Source organism: Lissotriton helveticus, chromosome 4_2 (genome assembly GCF_964261635.1).
Source record: "Lissotriton helveticus chromosome 4_2, aLisHel1.1, whole genome shotgun sequence".
Lineage (NCBI taxonomy): Eukaryota > Metazoa > Chordata > Amphibia > Caudata > Salamandridae > Lissotriton > Lissotriton helveticus.
Genome location: NC_136064.1, coordinates 112180172 through 112201422, shown reverse-complemented (window position 1 = coordinate 112201422; position 21251 = coordinate 112180172). Strand labels below are relative to the sequence as shown.

General features: G+C 51.1%; 1 protein-coding gene across 1 annotated transcript in view; it reads right to left on the bottom strand.

The window, feature by feature from the left end:
- LOC144752244 (transcription initiation factor TFIID subunit 1-like) overlaps window positions 1-21251 on the bottom strand; it is a 303153-nt gene that overhangs the window by 164786 nt on the left and 117116 nt on the right. Inside the window, exons 19-20 of the mRNA XM_078640245.1 lie at window positions 20885-20965; window positions 20652-20801 (exon numbers count right to left, since the gene is read on the bottom strand). Coding sequence (XP_078496371.1) covers window positions 20652-20801; window positions 20885-20965 — 231 coding nt within the window. The remainder of the gene's footprint in view (window positions 1-20651; window positions 20802-20884; window positions 20966-21251) is intronic.

The following is a 21251-nucleotide window of genomic DNA, read 5'->3' as shown; positions in this document are numbered from 1 at the left end:
ATGCGCTGGCTCAGGCGAGCCCTAAAAAGTCTGATTATCTCACTAGAGGCATGTGCTAGCAGACAGCGATGGCTGCTAAGAATGGCTGCTAAGAATGATTTGTAAGTTTATGTGGGTACCTCATGAGATTGTTAGAGCAGGAAGCAACAACCTCAGCCCCTTACACCCGACTCACTGTGCCAAGGGATGGATGTACGGACACAACATCCCCTTACTCCCGGCTCATTGTGCCTAGGGGTGGAAGAACGGACACAACAGCCCCTTACTCCCGGCTCACTGTGCCTAGGGGTGGATGTACGGACACAACAGCCACTGACCCCATACTCACTGTGCCTAGGGGTGGATCTACGGACACAGCAGTCCCTTACACCCGACTCACTGTGCCTAGAGGTGGATGTACGGACATAACAGCCCCTTACTACCGACTCACTGTGCCTAGGGGTGGATGTACGGACACAGCAGCCCCTTACACCAGACTCATTGTGCCTAGAGGTGGATGTACGGACACAGCAGCCCCTTACTCCCAACTCACTGTGCCTAGAGGTGGATGTACGGGCACAACAGCCCCTTACTCCTGACTCACTGTGCCTATGGGTGGATGTACGGACATAACAGCCCCTTACTCCTGACTCACTGTGCCTATGGGTGGATGTACGGACATAACAGCCCCTTACTCCCGACTCACTGTGCCTAGAGGTGGATGTACGGACACAGCAGCTCCTTACTCCTGACTCACTGTGCTCTAGGGGTGGATGTACGGACACAACAGCCCCTTACTACTGACTCACTGTGCCTATGGGTGGATAAATGGACACAACAGCCCCTAACTCCTGACTCACTGTAACTAGAGGTGGGTATACAGACACTCCAGCCCCTTACTACCGACTCACTGTACCTATGGGTTGATGTATGGACACAACAGCCCCTTACTCCTGACTCACTGTGCCTAGGGGTGGATGTACGGACACAACAGCCCCGGACTCCAGACTCACTGTGCCTAGGGGTGGATCTATGGACATAACAGCCCCTTACTACCGACTCACTGTGCCTAGAGGTGGATGTACGGACACGACAGCCCCTGACTCCAGACTCACTGCGCCTAGAGGTGGATGTACGGACACAACAGCCCCTTACTCACTGTGCCCAGGGGTGGAAGTAAGGACACCACAGCCCGTTAGTCCCGGCTCAATGTGCCTAGGAGTGGATGTATTGACACAACAGCCCCTTACACCCGACTCACTCTGCCTAGAGGTGGATGTACGGACACAACAGCCCCCTGCTCCAGACTCACTGTGCCTAGGGTGGATGTACGGACACAACAGCCCCTTACTCCAGATTCACTGTGCCCTAGAGGTGGATGTACGGACACAACAGCCCCTGACTCCTGACTCACTGTGCCTAGAGGTGGATGTACGGACACAACAGCCCCTAACTCCTGACTCACTGTGCCTAGAGGTGGATATACAGACACTCCAGCCCCTTACTCCCAACTCACTGTGCCTAGAGGTGGATGTACGGACACAACAGCCCCTTACTCACTGTGCCTAGGGGTGGAAGTAAGGACACCACAGCCCGTTAGGCCCGGCTCAATGTGCCTAGGAGTGGATGTATTGACACAACAGCCCCTTACACCCGACTCACTCTGCCTAGGGTGGATGTACGGACACAACAGCCCCTTACTCCAGATTCACTGTGCCCTAGAGGTGGCTGAATGGACACAACATAGAGTTTGTCATAGGAAGTACCTAGATCAGCAAAGGCAATTTTCTTTAGACTGTAGGACAGGGCGGAGGCATTGCATGTTACTAAATGGAGCCACTATTACACTGATGGAACTATAGCAATAGCAGCTACATCCCCAAGGCAAATGTAAACTGCATTTACAAAGCTACAGTGGAAACTCTCACCATTGCCAAAACTGACTGCCTCACTCTTAAATTTTCCTCTTCTAGGTTTTCTTTTATTTGTGTTCTGGTTTATAGACCCCCTGACAGCACGCCTCTCTTCTCTCAAAAGTTTGGCGAACTGATCTCTAGGCTAGTTATTAACTCCGCCAAAATTCCTATTATTGGCGATTTTAACTACTGGCCAACCGACCCCCGGGAGAGTAATATCTCCGAGGACTTCAATGATCTCCTACTTGGTATGAATTGCAGCCAACATATCACTGTAGCTACCCATAACAAAGGTCACATTCTTGACCAAGTGTGGACGACCAACCTTGACATCTCTTCCCCATCAGTGTTTCCTTGCTCTTGGTCCGATCATTCTTTTATTTCATTTTCAATTAACTTCACTCTGCCTGCCCTCCCTATCCCTGTTACTAATTTTACTGCCCGCAACTGGAAACGTGTTAATCTTGCAGGATTCCATGCCATCTTGGCTTCTACTGCCCCTAGGGACCAGGCCTCGCTGTTTGATCAGGCTCGCCTCTTCGAGCAATGGCTGGTATCTGCCAGTGATAAAGTGGCCCCGTTAAAAACTATAAAAACCAAACGTCCCCATGACACTCAGCGCTGGTTTACAGATCAATTAAAATCGGATAAACTGGCCCTCCGCCAAGCGGAGCGCCGATGGAGACGCAATTACGACCCCACATCCAAAACGGAGTATATGGATCTACTGAAACAATATAAAAAATCTATTTTATTGGCCAAAACTTCCTATTTTTCCCAGAAAATCTTGGACTCTGCTTCCAAAGCGAAGGACATTTTTTCTATTGTTGAGGAGCTCACCCTGCCGGACCGTGTTACGGCCCAACCCCTACCTACCCCAGCTCTTTGCGACTCTCTGAATTTGCATTTCATTGAAAAAATTGTCACCATTAAAAATAACATCCCCTCCCCGTCCTCTTCCATTCCCCCTCCTTTGCCCCCTATGAACCTCTGTCGATTCGATGTTTTCCCTCCTATCTCCTTGGCCGAGTTCACTTCTTTGTTACATTTGGTGAGTTCTGGTTCCCCCAACGAATGCTGTCCCCCGCAAATTCTCAAAGACACTTTTTTGGCCTGTCCTGACCCCCCTTTGTCACTTCTCAATAAATCACTGGCCACTGGCATCGTCCCAGCCTCTTACAAACAGGCGGTCGTATTGCCCAAATTAAAAAAGCTGGGCGCTGACCCTTCGGTCATGAGTAATTTTCGACCGATCTCCCTCCTTCCCTATTTGGGGAAAATCTTGGAGACCTAAGTCACCCGCTGCCTCAGTGCATTCATCGAGAGCTCTGCCTTTCTGGATAATCAGCAAGCTGGCTTTCGGCCAGCGCATTCCACCGAAGCTGTTATTGTGGCTGTGATTGAAGTACTGAGGCAAGGCGCCGACAAGAACATCGCCCAAGCCCTTGTACTGTTGGACCTGTCGGCGGCGTTTGTCACGATTGATCATGCCATCTTGATCGACCGTGTCAACAACGCGGGTATTCAAGGCGTGGCTCTCTCCTGGATTACATCTTTTTTGCACCAGCGTTCCCAAGCAGTCCACTTGTCCACTTATTCTGCTTCTTATTCCCCTTTATCTTGCGGAGTCCCTCAGGGCTCTGCTCTGTCGCCACTCTTGTATAACCTTTACATGCAGCCCCTTTTGGCCTCCCTTCGTCACACCCCCGTTACTATTTTTAACTATGCGGATGACTTACAATTGATTTTTCCACTTCATCCCTCCCCTTCTTCCTCCTCCAAATTTCAATCTACTATGCTTGCGATCTCCGAGTGGATGCACTATAGTCAGCTTAAGCTGAATCCTGACAAGACTGAGTTGGTGTTGACGGGCGGGCCAGCCAACCCTTGGACTTCCAGCTTTTGGCCGCTATCTCTTGGGCCTTCGCCCTGCCCCGTCAACTCGGTAAAGAGTCTAGGCGTTATTATATCTAGTGACCTGTCCATGAGGCCTCAAATTAATGTAGTAACATCCTCCTGTTTTTTCCACCTTCGCAGGATCTGCAAAATTCGTAGATTTCTCAATACTGAGGCACTCACTCTTGTCATCATGGCTCTGGTCACCTCGCGTATTGACTACGCAAACACCCTCTATGTTGGAATTCCTGCTTACCATCTCCATCGGTTGCAGCTGGTGCAAAACCAGGCGGCCAGACTGATCTTCCATCAGCCCAAATTCCAACATGTCTCGCCCCTGATGAGAAGATTGCATTGGCTCCCCGTGGCCTATCGCTGCCTGTTCAAACTTGGCTGTACTGTTTTTAAGGTCCTCACAGATCTAGCCCCGGCCTTTACTACATCCAGCCTTCAGCGCTACACCCCCTCCAGAGACCTTGGTCTGCCTCTCACAACTTGCTGTCGATCCCAAGGTTTAAACGTAAAAAGCATGGAGGTTCGTGTTTCTCTTTTCTGGCCCCCACTATATGGAACTCCCTCCCCATTTCCCTTAGGATTTGCCCTCGTTATGTTTGCTTCTGCAAACTACTCAAGACTCACCTTTTTCAGTTAGCCTATTGAGTTTCCCTGTTGTCTTGTTTTCCCGCAACTGTTTTGAGCACCATGAAACCGTCGGTGACTGAGCGCGGTACAACATTTTTTAACATAACATAACAGTGATCTCATGCTTTTTTTAAAGTTTTAGAATTATTTTAACCACCTATTTTTCTAACTTTCATTCTAAGCCTATCCCTAAACTTGTTCAATTTATGTTTATAAGTTATTATCCTTAGACTAAGCCAAACATTAACATGAATACTGATCAGGAATTAGAAATTATTTCGTATTAAATGATCCCCACTCCAGTGTTGACTTTTAGCCCCACAAATAATTTATAGTGGATCTCCTCAGGACAAAGAAATCCATCTGACAAAGCAACTCTCAGCTGTATTTATCTTACATTTGTTAAGGTCTCGACCAGTTCCAACAACGTTTCCTTACGGAGGAAGAAGCAACCACACTCTTAGTGGCAAATCAATTGGAAAGGTAAGAGATCCGCCTTGCTCGATTGAATCGTCCGAGTTGAACCAGATTGTTGGGACTGGTTGATATCCAAACCGTCAACACTGGAGTGGGGTTCATTTAATACAACGTTTCTATTTCTAATTCCAGATCAGTATTCATGCTGGACTGGAAATTTTAACGGATGGATACCCACGATGTATTTTGATTGTTTCACTATACTACTTATTAGCACTGCACGGTTTGCACAATATTGATTTACTTTTTAGCACCTTGTGGAAAGAAGCATACATTTGTGGTTTTTGTAGACAATCAAGATTGACATGTTTTCTAGCCGAATGGGTTGTCTCAAGTGAGTCACCTGGAGCAATAAAAAGGGGACTGTGATCTGAATACTAATGATTGGAGACTTGAGCAATGGCCATTTTTAGGGGCATAATACAGCCTGGAAACATGTAACTTTCCAGGAAGAACAAGTGGACTGTGCACTGATAGAAGATGAGTCAGTAGTCGTGTGCGTGCTTAAGTAATGGGCCTACATTTGTCCTTTCACTGGGAACCAAACACCCCCTTGTAGCTCTTGACTCTCTCAGGGTAGCGAAGCAGAGCGGTCCAAGGCCTACTCAAGGGAGTGGCATGGGCTTGTAACCACCATTCACATCTTCACAATAATAACACTCAATAAATGATTGTGCTGTCTGTGCTTTTTCTTTTGAAAACAGAAAAGGCTAATTTATTACACACACACACTACTGAATACTAGGCAGCAATTAAAAGATAGACACAGGGAGGAGCTTCGCGCGCAACGAGATGGTCGCGTGAGCACAGGGCTCCCGGACCTTCACCACCTCCGGCACTTATCCTGACTATAATCCTGGATATGACTATGGACCATCGCAGATGAAACCCAGCTGATATGATAGCTGCTTTCAAAATTTGAAATAATCCAAGAGAACCGATTTTATGGTGATTTGATCTTTCCTGGCCTGCTCCACGGTCCTGCCCCGGGCTCGAGTTGGTGAACTGCCTGGACGGTAATTGAACAACAGCGGCTTCCCTGGTCCTACTTCCGACCCTGGATTTGGCTTTCGGTTTCGCTTTTGACCCAGACCCCTTTATGCAGCATATCTGGCCCCGCCGCTCCCGGATCACTTCACTTCCCGGTCCCACTCTAGGACCAGGACTGTATATCACCGCTCGGTGTGTGACTTGGAGCACGCCGTCCTTTGGTTGAGCATCTGTGGGTGATTTCGACGTAGCCATTTTCACCAGATCTCGGGGTCCCCTCGGTGGCGCAGCACCCAAGATGGCCGGCAAGCCCGAGGTTGACAAGCGGAAGACCAAGGCTGTTCGCCGTGGGGGCTCCGTACAATCTAATGTCATGGACCGATACACTCATCCCAGAGGGTCCCCCAGTGGAACGGGCAAGCCTCCAGCGGACAAGGGAGATGACCCTACTGCGGACGAAGACCCGACTCTGCACGATATCATGGGCGCCATTGTGGGTATGCAGGCCTCCATCGGTGCGCAGTATGAAACCCTGGCGCAAAAATTGGATACAGTGGCGATCGATGTCACCTTGATCAGGGCGGATTTGGCTAAGACGAACGAAAAAGTCAAATCCCTGGACTTGAAGACTTCCAGCCTCACTACGGATGTCTCCGATCTACAAACGGAGGTCCGCGATCTACAGTCCTCTAACAACTTCTTCTCCCGTCGCTTGGAAGATTTTGAAAGTCGTTCTAGGCGGAACAACGTTCGTATTGTGGGTGTCCCTGAAAATTCGGACAACTTAAATGTTGATCTTATTGTAGAGGACCTCATCGTCAACCATCTTGCACCCAAAGGCCTGAGTAAATTCTGTGCAGTGGAGCGGGCTCACAGAGTGCCGGGCGGTAAACCTAAGCTGGGTGCTACCCCGCGGCCCATCATCGCCAGGATATTTCATTTTCGTGATCGGGATGCTATCCTGCAGGCATCGCGTTTGGGTGGCCCCACGAAATTTGAGAACACGACGGTGAGTTTCTATCCCGACTTCACTCAGTTGGTACAGAAGCAAAGAATGGGGTTTCAAGGAGTGAAGAGACGATTGAGAGACAGGGACATGGAATACGCAATGTTATTTCCAGCCCGACTGCGTGTGGAACGTGGGGATCGGACGTTCTTCTTCGACCGCCCTGAGGCTGCAAGTGACTGGCTCGACACGCTGCCCAGGCAGCAGGAACACCCTGAACATTCTGGTGGAGCTGAGGGTGGACTGATGGACCAGGAATAGTAATGTGACTTGGTTCGCTGGACTGCACATAGATCTTTCGGCATGGTTTGCGGATCCTTTAACTTTCCTTAATTGCGGTGGCCCTCCAGGGGTGGCGGGGGGAGTGAGTCTTTTCCTCCTCTGGGGTGTCTTTTCGTAGATTAGTTATTTGCTAGGGTGACAGGCACACTGCAAGTTGGGGGGGGCCTTTGAGTCTAACGCAGGGGTGCAGGGTGGGGGGTCTTCTTTATTGGGTAGGTTGGGGGGTGGGGGGGGAGTTGTTTTTGTTTTGCTCCCTTCAAGGCACTATATTGATGGACATTTGGACTTGGCTGCTGCGACTAATGTGGGGTGGATGCTGCGACTACGTTTGGGATGGGGGGTAGGGGGCTAAAACTGCTGTGTTGGAATGTTAACGGGTTGGGGGACAGGATAAAACGGGGCGTGGTGTTACAACTCTTGAGACGTCTTTCCCCTGATGTTGTGCTGTTGCAGGAAACACATCTGTTGGGCAACACATGCCAGGCTATGAACCGTAGGGGCTACCGTCTACTGGCACACTCAGGCTTTACCACTGGCTCCAGGGGGGTGGGTATCTTGGTTACAGTTTCCCTCCCCCTCGAGATCGATGCTGTCGTCCTTGACGACAGGGGGAGATATGCTGCCATTACGGGACGGTGGGAGGGAAAGGTCATCACTTTGCTTTCCGTTTATGTCCCGCCTGGCCTGCAAACTACGACCTTTGCTGACCTGGGGAGGGCAATACTGGGGCTCCCGGAAGGCGTCCTTGTGGTGGGTGGCGATTTTAACTCTGTGGTCTCCGGACATGTCGATCGCTACCCACCAAGGGATCATGGGAGGTCACAGTCTTGGCTGGGTGGCTTCCTTGACACTCTGGGTCTGATAGACTGCTGGCGGCTGCTGCACCCTGGACAATTACAATACACCTTCCACTCTGGTGCACACGGTAGTCTTTCCAGACTTGACTATATCCTGATGCCCGCAACACAGGCCCCTCTTGTTAAGGAGATCAGACATTTGGCTAGGGGTATTTCAGATCACTCCCCCTTATGGCTTGTAATGGAAACAGGTCCGGGAACTGAGGGCCGGGTAGCCCCGGTCAACCCTTGGTATCTCCGTGACCCTAAGGTCCGTATGGAACTGATCAAATCACTCGACCATTATTTTGTGGAGAATGTGGGGTCTGTGTCATCGTCTGTCTCGCTATGGGAAGCCTATAAGGCAGTCGTCCGTGGCCAGGCCTTATCGTTAATTAATAACGCTAAGAAACGTAAATGCGAGACAGTGGTCCGACTTGAAACTGAGATATCAGACATAGAAAGAGAGCTGGAATCCGATGTTACCCAGGACAGGTTGCATCTTCTTAGCCTCAAACAAACTGACTATAGAGCATTGGTCACTGATGCCGCCAAGGTGATGAATAGAGAGCAGCAAGGCCGCTTGTATGAGGTGGGTGATAAGGCCGGTAAGTTGATAGCTTGGTTGGACAAGAAGGAGAGGGCTAGTCGTGTGGTTCCTTTGATTGTTAGGGCGGATGGAGTGAGAGTGACTGACCCGGTTGAGATTGTGGAGTGTTTTTCTGAGTATTTTCAAACCGTATACTACCCTGGATCGGACAGATCGGAACAGGATTCGCATTTGCTTCTGAGAGACATTGCTTTGCCCGGCTTGTCGGATCTGGATAGGGGACTGATGGACGCGACACTCTCGGTTGAGGAGGTCACGACCGCGATCCGCTCTGTGAGATCGGGTAAGGCCACGGGTCTGAATGGTCTCCCCATCGAACTTTATAAGGTGCGCCCAGACAAAATAGCACCACATCTTCGCTCGATGTTTTTAGAATCGCTTGACGCGGGTACCCTTCCATCTGATCAAAGGCTTGCGTCTATCGTCGTGATTCACAAGGAAGGTAAGCCGCGGGATTGCTGCTCGTCGTACAGGCCCATCTCGCTTTTAAACGCTGAGCCTAAGATCCTCGCAAAAGTGCTTGCGAATCGTTTGATTTCTGTCGTCTGCGACCTGATCCATCCGGATCAGTCCGGGTTTATTCCGCACCGGAACACGGCGCTGAACCTTCGGCATCTACATGGCGCCCTTGCGAGAGCGTCCTCGCTGCGTGAATCGGCCATTTTGGCCTCTTTGGACGCCACAATGGCGTTTGATACGCTGGAATGGCCATATCTCTGGGCTGTCCTTGCCAAGTTTGGTTTTGGCCCAGTTTTCATCTGTTGGGTGAAACTATTATATCGAGACCCCTTGGCTCAGGTGGTTGTCAACGGTCGTGTTTCTGGCTCATTTTCTCTCGGAAGGGGTACTCGCCAGGGATGCCCGTTGTCTCAGCTTCTTTTTGCTCTTGCTTTGGAACCTTTAGCGGCTTGGCTGCGCTGGGAGCCGTCAATGAAGGGTATACGCTGGACCCCTGATTTCGAGGACCGGATATCACTTTGAAGAGGTGGAAGAGGTGTGGCGCCGCGGCCAGGGCGACTGACGCTGGAATCTGGGGACCACGGTTCGATCCCCGGCTCCGGCGGCAGGTTAGCCCAGCACCATGTGACTCTGGGCAATAGCTCGCTTAATCTTCCCGACGGCCCCCCAGCGCCTAGAGACCCTTACGGGTGATTGTGCGCTTTACAAATGTGGACTTTACTTTACTTTTACTTTACTTTACGCTGACGACATCCTGTTATATCTCACGTCGCCTCGGAAGTCACTTGTAGTGCTATTCGATGTCTTGACTTCCTTCGGTAAAAATTCTGGCCTTGTGATCAATTAGTCCAAGTCCTGCGTCTACGTTCTCTCGGGAGATCCTCCTCTCTTGCCGCGTGGGTGCTCAATACAGGTGGTACATGCGGGTTTCAAATATTTGGGGGTGTTTATTACCTTGGATCCTGTGGTTCGCTATGAACGTAACCTGCTGCCCCCGCTTCAGCGCTTGCGATCCGATGTGGTGGCATGGCGTAGGCTTCCGTTGTCCCCGCTCGGGCGTGCGGCTCTATTTAAGATGATGTCATTGCCCCGATTTTTATATGCCCTACAGAATACTTGCGATACCATCCCGCCCAGCTATTTTCGGGAGATTGAAAGCTTGCAGCGACAACTGATATGGGGTGGACGGTCTCGCATAGCACTCGCCAAGTTGACACTCCCTTGGTATGACGGTGGAATTGCTCTCCCGGATATTAAGCTCTACTACTGGGCTTTAACCGTCAAGCGGTTCTACGCAATCTTTTCAGATAAGATGAGCCTCTGTTTTTCCCTCCTCCTCTGTACTGCTCTCCAGACGCTTATTCCATGCCTAAGTTGGGTGCATTCTCATGTGATTGCAAGTTTTTTTTCATGCATATATGAATGTTGGCATTTTATTATGCGAATGTATATACTTGCTATGTACAAACATATGTTACAAAAAGCGTCTTCCAAGCATTATTTCAGTACTGCTATCTACTCTGATTCAGGCATGTGAATCTATGAAAGACACCCTAATACTGGAGAAGAACAATAGTTACTTACCTGTAATCTGTGGTTCTCCAGTATTGGTGTCTTTCATAGATTCACATGCAACCCGCCCACCTCCCCTCTGAGGCTCTTTAGGCTAGGATGTTTTTAGCTTCACTCCTGTGCGAGAAAATCTGAGAGCCTGAGCCTCTGGGGAGAACATTCTGGTGGGTGCTGTCGCCTGATTGGCTGTAGTTTGGACTATACAAAATGACTAGGATAGTCATGAGTGTGGAAGTTTTTTCTACTGTAGCTTGGGCTACTTTACTTCCTTGTTGGGAATTACTGGTTTTTCCAATGTTATTATAGCATATTATTGCTTTTTTATATACCGTGGGACTCCCACTCCGACGACGGGGAATGATTCAGGCATCTGAATCTATGAAAGACACCCTAATACTGGAGAATCATATTTATCCCTCCCTACGGGGGTCCTAGAACCACAACTCACATGTGTAAACATTATCTTGTCCCTAAATGCAAGGGTTGAGCATAACTTGGAGTTAGAGCACTTAATATGGTCACCAAATCGAGAGGCTGTCAAGCTCATTATTTCAACATGCATTTCCACATAGGAATAAATGTAATAATTACATACAACCACGACTGAGGGCATTTAATACTGGCAATAGAGCATGCACTCTTTGATCACGAGTGGCTGCCAGTCTCATCATTTAGATAAAGCATTGCAAGAGGGAATGTTTATGCATGATTTGGAGACCGGGGTACTCATAACTGTTCATAACTCAGCGTAATCACAGCCTCAAGAGGGCATCACATTTATAAGGAGTAGTTCCTGTCCTGTAACTCCAGTTCTGTAGTAGGGGTATCTCTGTTATAGTCATAATCTAGTGAATAGTCCCGCCCATGTGCGTGGACCCCGGAGCAATCAAAAATAATCTCTTATAGTGTCGAAAAATGCAGAAATGCACAGACACTTAAGAGAGAATTTAAAGACAGATAATGCAGCCTAAAAAAGGCTACACTGTCCAGTACTTCAACTAGAAATTCCACCAATAAAATCCACAAAACAGCAAAGCCTGTACAGATTTCCCTTGCTTAAACAGCAAAAACCCTCTGGAATGATAGAGAGGAGGACCTGGACAGACAAGCCCCATAGGCTGCCATTATGTGGCTCAGAACAGGATACTGTGCCTTTAAGAGAACTTTCCAGAAACTTCACAGTATCCGAGAATGCACTGCAGGTCCCAGTTACTTTCAGTTCTTTTTGAAGGCATAACACGCCAGACCTGTAGCATTCCGTACATGAATATCTCTCTCCACCGGGGAGGAGGGCGGGCGCTTATGACTATAACAGAGATACCCCTACTACAGAACTGGAGTTACAGGACAGAAACTACTCCTTCTGTAGTAGGGGATCTCTGTGTATAGTCATAATCTAGTGAATAGAATGGCAAGCCCATCCCCACACCAAAGCAGCGGTGGAGAAACGAGAAATAACACCACTATTGTGCGAACAGATTTCGCAGCGAAGCCTGCCCAACCTGAGCGTCTGCCCTGGCATCAGAGTCCAGACAGTAATGCTTAGCAAAGGTATGGAACGACTTCCAAGTGGCTGCCTTGCAGATTTCAGCAATAGGCACGTTAAGAAGCAACGCTGTCGTGGCAGCTTTGCCCCTGGTGGAATGAGCCTTAGGTTTGCCCCCTAAGGTCTTATTAGCTTTGCAGTAACACAATTGTATGCAGGACACAATCCATCTCGAGATGGACTGTTTAGAGGTAGCAAGACCCGTCCTGACTGATCCATAATTGATGAACAATTGGTCTGACCTACGAATATCTTTGGTTTTATCCAGATAAAATTTCAGCACCCTCCTAACATCCAGGGAATGCAAAGACCTTTCCGCTGGAGATGAAGGATTCTGAAAGAACGTAGGTAAAGTTATAGTCTGGTTGATATGAAAATCAGAAATAACCTTGGGAAGAAACTTAGGGTGAGTACGCATAACAACCTTAGCAGCATGAAATACAGTATAAGGTTCTTGGCAACACAACGCCTGAATTTCACTCACCCTGCGGGCCGATGTAATGGCCACGAGGAACGCCGCCTTCCAGGACAGGTGCTGCAACGAAGCCTTATGAATGGGTTCAAAAGGCTCCTTCATCAACCTGGACAGCACCACATTCAAATCCCATGAAGGCAAAGGAAGCCTGACAGGAGGGAATACTTTCTTCAAGCCTTCCAGAAAATCTTTGATCACAGGGATCTGGAAGAAGGAAGTCTGCGAAGGGCATTTCCTGTAGGCAGTCAATGCAGCCAGATGAACCTTAATGGAATGGACATTAAGGCCAGACTGCGCCAGATGTAGCAGATATGGAAGGATGACATCCTCCTTGCATGTCGTAGGGTCATAGTTCTTAGACTTGCACCAGACGCAAAACCTCTTCCACTTGTAAGCATAAGAAGTCCTAGTGGAAGGTCGCTTAGCCTCCTTCAGTATGTCCATACAATCCTCTGGGAGATTCAGATGGCCATATTGCACTATTTCAGGAGCCATGCCGCCAAACTCAAAGACGAGAGGTTGGGGTGCACCATTCGCCCCCCGAACTTCGTGAGAAGGTCCGGCCTGCACGGCAGCCGCATGTGAGGAAGGAGAGACCGGTGAAGCAGGACCGTGAACCACCACTGTCTGGGCCATTCCGGGGCAATCTGAATCATCTTCGCCCTGGATTGGGAGAGCTTGATGAGAACCGCTGGAATCAGGGGAATGGGTGGAAAAGCGTACAGATAGCTGTTCGACCAGTTGATCCATAACGCGTTCCCCAGCGTCCCTGGCTGGTAGTACCTGGAGACGAAGTCTCGGCATTTGCTGTTTTCGGCGGTGGCGAACAGATCTACGTCTGGAGTTCCCCACCTTGCGAAGACTTCTCCTAGTACTTCGTCGCTTATGACCCATTCGTGGTTTTCCTGAATCAGTCTGCTCAGCTCGTCTGCCTGAACATTCTGCACACCTGGCAGATGGGTGGCCGTTATCGACAGTCCTCGGGCCAGAAGCCAATGCCAGATCGCCTGCGCCTCCTGCGACAGAGTGCGCGATCTCGAGCCCCCCTGCTTGTTGGGGTAATACATCGTGGTCGTATTGTCCGTCTGCACAAGCAGAGAGTTGGTCTGGAAGGACGGGTGAAAAGCCTTCAGTGCAAGTGAACAGCTCTGAGTTCCAGGAAATTGATGTGGTACGTGGACTCCGTCGGGGACCACGACCCTTGAATCTGTAGGTCTCCGGAGTGCGCTCCCCATCCCTGGAGAGAAGCATCCGTCACGATAGTCTGTGTGGGAATGTCCTTGTGGAAGGGAACCCCTCTGAGGAGATTCTCCGCTGAACACCACCACTTCAGAGACTGAAGAGCATGCAGAGACAGTCGTATCTTGTCGTCCCAAGATCCTCTCCTCTGGTCCCACTGATCTTCCAAGCACTCCTGCAGCGGTCGCATGTGCAGCCGCGCATGTGGCGTTAGGAAGATACAAGAGGCCATCGATCCCAGTAGAGAAGACACCATCCTCACTGTCGTAGATGGAGTGGACATGAGAGCCTGAGCCTTCCGAAGGAGTGATAATCGTCGCTCCTCCGAAGGACACACGCTTGCTGACAGCTTATTGATGGAGGCTCCCAAGTACTGGATGCACTGGACCGGAGTCGGGACAGACTTGGACATGTTGATGTGCAACCCCAGCTTGTTCAAGAAAACGCACGTCTTCTGGAAGTGTGCTTGAGCTTCCGAGAAGGAGGAGGCCTTGATCAACCAATCGTCCAGGTACGGGTAGACAAACACCTTGTTCTTCCTTAGGTGTGCCGCTACCACTGCCATGCACTTCGAGAACGTCCTGGGCGCAGACTTCAGCCCGAACGGAAGTACCTTGTACTGATAGTGATTGGTGCCGACTTGAAATCGCAGGAACTTCCTGTGTTTGTGTGCAATGGGCACATGGAAGTATGCATCCTGTAGGTCGATGGCGCAAAGCCAGTCCCCCTGTTGCAGCTGAGGATAGATCTGATGCAACGACAGCATGCGAAACTTTTCTCTGCGAATCCACTTGTTTGCCTGCCGCAAGTCCAGAATGGGCCTGAACTCGTTCTTGTCCTTCTTGCGAACCAGAAAGAACCGGGAGTACAGACCTCTTCCTCTTTGAGACAGAGGTACATCTTCTATCGCCCTTTTCCTTAACAGGATATCGGCCTCCGCCTGGAGCTCGCGCAGCTGATACTGCGTGCTGACCGGAGGAATCGATGGAGGAGGGCTGATGAACCGAAGACTGTATCCATTGCAAACAATATTCAGCACCCACTTGTCCTGAGTAATTTTTCTCCACTCTGCCAGAAAAAATTGAACGCTTCCCCCCACCGGAGCGGGTAACGGACGAAGGGGAAGTAACCGCTCAGGGTCGAGACCCGGCCGGGCCCTTGTTCGCGGTAGAGGACTGCTGTCCACCTCTACCCCTCTGGCGTTTCTGGAAGGGTCTCCGGAACTGCTGCTGTTGTTGCTGATGCTGTTGTCCCGAAGACTGTCCTCTTCCTTTCCCCTGCGAGCAAAACCGCCGTTGGAACTGGTGGTAGGGTTTCTTGTCTTTGGGCTTCTCCAAGCCCACATCCATCAGTGTTTCCGCCTCGGCCTTCATCCGGGCCATTTCGTCGTCTGCGTGTTTCCCTAAAAGGGTCTCACCGGAAAACGGCAGATTGTCGACTCGCTGTTGCGCCTCAGGCTTGAGTGACGTAAGCCTGAGCCATGCATGGCGGCGTTGGTTGATACCGTGGCAGTAGCCATGTGCGGCCAACAAGGAGATATCCGCCGCGGCACTTATGGCCTGGTTCGAGACCAGCATCCCTTCCTTGACGATTTCCATGAAGTCCTCCTTCCTGTCACGCGGGACAAGGTCCGCGAACTGTTCCATGGAATCCCACAGCGCACGGTCGTACCGTCCTAGTAACGCCGAGTCGCTGGAAGCCTTCATAGTAGTGGAAGAAGTCCCACACGCCTTCCTTCCAGCCGAATCAATCCAGCGGCTCTCCTTATCCGGAGGCACGGTGGATGACGGGGAGGTAGAATGTAACTTTCTGGCCGCCGTCACTATCACTGAATCCGGCACTGGGTCCATCCTTAGGAAGGCCGGGTCCGAGTGGGGCACCCTGTACTTCTTCAGAAGTCTGGATGGAGCTGCCTTCACCACCGCTGGCGTAAGTAAAAGCTCTTCCGCAGGTTCGACCAGTCCTGGCACCAACGGAAGTAGAGGGCGAGACAGGTGCTTCTTGCGCAAAGTCTCAAATATCACGGACGTCGTAGGTGTAGGAGCTGTCACCGTGATACCGAACTTCGCAGCCCCTCTCAGGAGAACGTCCTGGAATGTACCGATGTCGTCGATCGGAGACACCCTAGTCTCCGGGGAATCCGACAAAGTAGGCGAATAGGAACGGGTCCTAGAAGTAGTACGGGACCTGGACCTATGCATCCTATGGCGATGTCTAGATCTCGTGGAGGACCTGTGTCTACTCCTCGATCTGTCTCTCCGCCGGGAGCGCGACCTCGATCTTCTAGGTCTGGGACGATCCGCCGGTTTCCCCGGGGCGGACGTCTTAGGCTTGGGTGGTTCCTTAGACGTAGGAGTCTTCTTAGGAGGAGTCGGAAGCCTGGGCAACGAGACCGACCTCGGTGGAACCGGAGGCGGCTTGTCTAGCACAGGGGTCCTCGGTCCTGTTGGAAGCGGCGGCAGAGGATGCAACGGAGGAGGGGTTGGAGCCCTCGGAGGAGGACCTCTTGGCAACGGAGGAGGAGGCGGAACAGTCTTCTTCGGAGTATACACCTCCGAGTACACCGATCCTGGTGACCCGCCATCCTTTCCGGACTGAGGAGAGCCCCCCACAGTCCTAGGCCTGCCTGCACGACTCCTCGACGTCGAAGAATGGTGTTCAGGCATCGAACGTAGATCCCTCGACGTCGAGCGCCCCTTCGGCGTCGACCGTCTTCCGTGCTTCGGCGTCGAACGGCTTCGATGCCTCGACGTCGACCATCTCGACGATGATCCTTTATGTCTCGACGGCGATCTTTTGCGCCTCGACGGCGACCTCGACCGCCTCGACGGCGACCTCTTGGACCGTCTCGACAGCGACCTTGACCGCCTCGACGGCGACCTCAACGGCGACTTCTTCCTCGCCGGAGATCTCTTCCGCCTCGACGGCGATCTCTTCCGCTTTGACGGCGGCCTTGACGCCGAGGATCCCCTCGACGACGACGATGTCCTGTTCGTCGACGGCGATCGGCGGTGTCGCCTCGACGGCGAGCGCCGACGCCGGGCCCGTCGACGCCGAAGACGATGAAATCGTCACTGGGTTCGACGGCGGCTTGTGCAAGTCCCTCGACGTCGACGGGCGACGTTTTCTCGACCCCGAGCCCTGGGGAGACTGGGAACCGGCCGTGGACTTCCCTCTCGACGTCGTGGTCAGCGCTACCGACCCAGACGGAGACTGGGGACGTTTGCTGGACTTCCTGCCCCTGGGGAGCCCCCCAGAGACCTCAGCATGGGCAGATGAAGCCCCTCCAGACCCACCTTGAGCCTTCAGCCTTCTTTCCTCGAGGCCCTGAAGTCTGATCTTCATTCTGTCTTTCAGGGTCCTGCCAGAGAAGCCTTTGCAGATCTCACACTCCTCTGGAACATGGGAAGAGGGCAGGCAGAGGATACACACCTCATGAGGGTCTGACTTAGCCATCTTCCTGGAGCACTCCGGGCATTTGTCAAATAAAGAAGGCATATTTGACAAAAAAGAGTGCAAAACACCAAGAAGAAAAGCCCAAAAGTACTTAGAAAGCACTTAAATCGATTTTACAGTGAAAAAACACACTAAACCCTTGAAAAGGGAGAGCTCAATGCTCCAGGGTCCTGCTTACAGGAGCCGGAAAAAAGAACTGAAAGTAACTGGGACCTGCAGTGCATTCTGGGATACTGTGAAGTTTCTGGAAAGTTCTCTTAAAGGCACAGTATCCTGTTCTGAGCCACATAATGGCAGCCTATGGGGCTTGTCTGTCCAGGTCCTCCTCTCTATCATTCCAGAGGGTTTTTGCTGTTTAAGCAAGGGAAATCTGTACAGGCTTTGCTGTTTTGTGGATTTTATTGGTGGAAATTCTAGTTGAAGTACTGGACAGTGTAGCCTTTTTTAGGCTGCATTATCTGTCTTTAAATTCTCTCTTAAGTGTCTGTGCATTTCTGCATTTTTCGACACTATAAGAGATTATTTTTGATTGCTCCGGGGTCCACGCACATGGGCGGGACTATTCACTAGATTATGACTATACACAGAGATCCCCTACTACAGAACTACAATACTCTGCAATTATAGACTTTCACCCCGGAAGGTGTTTGCAGCATGCACTTTGAATCACATTCTACATCGAATACTGCACTTTTAACATAATCTCTAAAGGACATATCTTTTGTAAAAACACAAAGGTGCCTTGCCACCTATTACCCCTAGAGGGTGTCAACCAACATGGAACCTTCTGCTGAACCATTACAGGCCACAAGGATTGCAGCCGTGTCGTTCAGATGCTGAAGAACACAATTTCCAGCATAGGAAGTGCTATAAAACAGGCAAAACCCTTGAGGAGCTATGTTTTCCAAGTCCCAGGAAAGTTAGGGTTCGGATTTGTACCTGCTTTGGGGGAAGGCTGTGCTGCTCCTGCAGCTCCCGCACATCTCTTCTACTCCTTTGGTGGGGACCCCACTCTCCTGGGGCCACCACAAAGCCAAAATGAGTGCTTTTCACTCAACAATGCAGGGGAGCCCCGCAGGACATTATGGGGCGCTCCTCAAGCTGCTTTCCTGCATTTCAGAGCAGCAGCTCTCCAGCTGCGACGGGGACAGCCGCTCTTCCTTTGGCCTCATTGGCTTTCCATGGTTTTCATCAGCGGCCTCTCACCGCATTTCTTTGTTACGGGGTGCCCGGTCCCACCAGGGACAGCAGCTAGGGGAGCCCACCCCGGCTGCTCCCACTCTTCTGTACGACCTCGGAAGCCAGCACTCGCTCCCTCCCTCCTCGCTCCTGCAGGCAGGGGACATCGATGGGTGCGCTGCGGGGGGTGCGGTGGCAGCACTCCCGCTCTCCTCTTCGATCTTCAGGGCCCAGGGATGGGGTTCCTGGCCCCTTCATGGGGCTGCGCAAAAGCACTCCCTTGCGACGGCTGCCTTCCAGGGGCCCAGGGATGGGGTCCTTTCCTCTGCACATGGGGGGGGGGGGTCATTCTTTTCAAGGCCATGTGGTGGGCTCCTGGGTCCCTTCCTGCATTTGTGGGGAGCACAAAAGCGCTCCCTCCACATCGTTTTATTACAGGGTAGCTCAAAGATGTCAAACTATACAGCAAGTTTCACTGGAACCCTGCACCAGCCTTTCACTTTGTTGTCTCTCTGAGCAGCACTCTTTCCTTGCGCCGCAGCCCAGTCTTTCCCCCAACTGGTCCCCAGGGGCTGCAAGGGGAGCAGAACCCCTGGTGCTGGGGAGAAGAAGTGTGCCACACTGGTCCTGGGGTGAAGCAGAGTCCTTAATCCAGATGGCATTCAGGGGGTTCATCCTTCCAATTGGCCATGACATCAGCCTCCAGTCCCAGAGTTCCTCAGAAAAGCACATCCAGGGGAGAGGTCGCCCCCTGCACACGACCTTTTAATTGAGGGGGGAGGGGCCAGCAAGGATGCCTCTCTGGCCTATCCTGAGGTGCCACATCACCTCCCTGCCCCTTTTTCAACATTCCAGCACAGCCTTCTGGGATACCTCCATATGGCATCCCCAGGAGTCACTTAACACATGTGCTCTGGGGGTCCCAGCCCCACCCCTCGCTGACTTCACTGCCAGGGCCTACTGCCAGCAAATCTTCAAAGCAGCTCCCCCTCTGGTTTGGCTACAGATGTTTGGGCTCCCCCCTTTGTTGAGTGGCCTGGGGCAGACCCTCTTACTGACAGAGATGACGGCTAGCTGATTGATGCAGAGCAGTTCACCCAATCCCTTCCTCCTTCAGAGTTGACTCAAGTAATGTTATTGCTTCCTTTGATGGGTGAGGTCTTTGTTCCTGCAGCTGGGAAGAAAAGTGATCAACTCAGCCCATAAGGTCATGAAAGGCCTGGGCTCTGATCCTGAGCAGAGTCAGAGAAGTATGACATTGCTGGATGACCCCTAAGCTGTACTGATAAACTTTGGGACTTCACAGATTTGTTCTTTCACACAGATTACAGTGTACATTGGTACGACCCTGGAGTCTGTGGCCCCCAGGGAACTGGAGCCGCGAGTTTAGGCAGCCTTTACCACAGGAGTATAATGGCGTTTTACTACAATCAAGGCAGTAAAGCACACTGACTTTCCCTACATGTGTACCCCTCATTTTAAGGCCTATTCCAGGTCACCATCCAACTCGGCATACTCCCTTCTGCGCCAGGCTACCTGTGCACAGTTCTTGGGCCGCGCACCAATGAGTCTCCCACGTGCAGCCCTCCTGCGTGTGCACACTTTTCCACATGTAACCAGCCCAGTGCCCCTTAACCTGGCTGTGTCACAACGGCCTTATCTTAAAAGGTGGACATTGGCGGGAAACAAGCGCAGTCCATTTTACCATGAGTTCACTGTGGGGGAGTCACAGGTTATGAGGCTTTCACAGTAAAAGGTCAAAAAACAGGTGATCAAAAAGCAAAAAATGCAGGCGGATTAGATGGTCGGAACCACCTTCTCACTTGAACAAGTCATGTCCTCCTTGTAGGAGTTTCTGTCGCTGCCATCCTCAGTAAGGTGCAGAATGAGAATATCAATAAACACAAATCTGATAAAATAAGAGCAGTTCAAGTAAGCCTCATCTGCCACCACAAAATAAGATAAGGACTGGTACTGTACAGGCACATGTATGACCCACAACATTGACAGAATAACGAAGAGACGGTATTCACTCTACTATCTGCTGCTACTGATGCTTTCCATTATTGTGGTCTCATGTACAATCAATACCTTTTGTTGTGTGGGTTTGTTTGGAATCTTCACATACGAGAATCCTTCCCCGCACCCAGTGGGATCTGCAACGCCCGTCACTTCCAGCAGACACTTCCCTTTCATGGCAGCAATGAAGGCCCGGGTCGTGTTCCATGGAGCGGTGCGCACCTGTAAGGAGAGCAGTGGAATTTATACTTGAACCCTATAGAGCTTGTATTAAACACGGACATCTTTCAGAACGAACCACTCACTTCATCATCAATCTTCATCTGAAAATCCTCCTCATTCTCCTCTTCTGGGGCAAAGAAGGACTTCTCACCGTACCCTGCATCCTAAAGGAAAGAAGAATTAGCAAGAACCGAGACCATCGAGTACCTTTTCCTCAACGAGCATGACAAGCGAGATGATTCGACACAATGTCTTACAAATATCATCCCACACCCTTGCCACCCGCCGTATAGACCAACCAGACCTGCCCGTCAGTGCCCCTCACCTTCAACCCTTCCACCCGCTGTACCAACCAGAGCTGGCTGCCAGTGCCCCTTACCTTCAGCCCTTGCCACTCGCTGTACCATCCAGACCTGCCTGTCAGTGCCCCTTACCTTCAGCCCTTGCCAC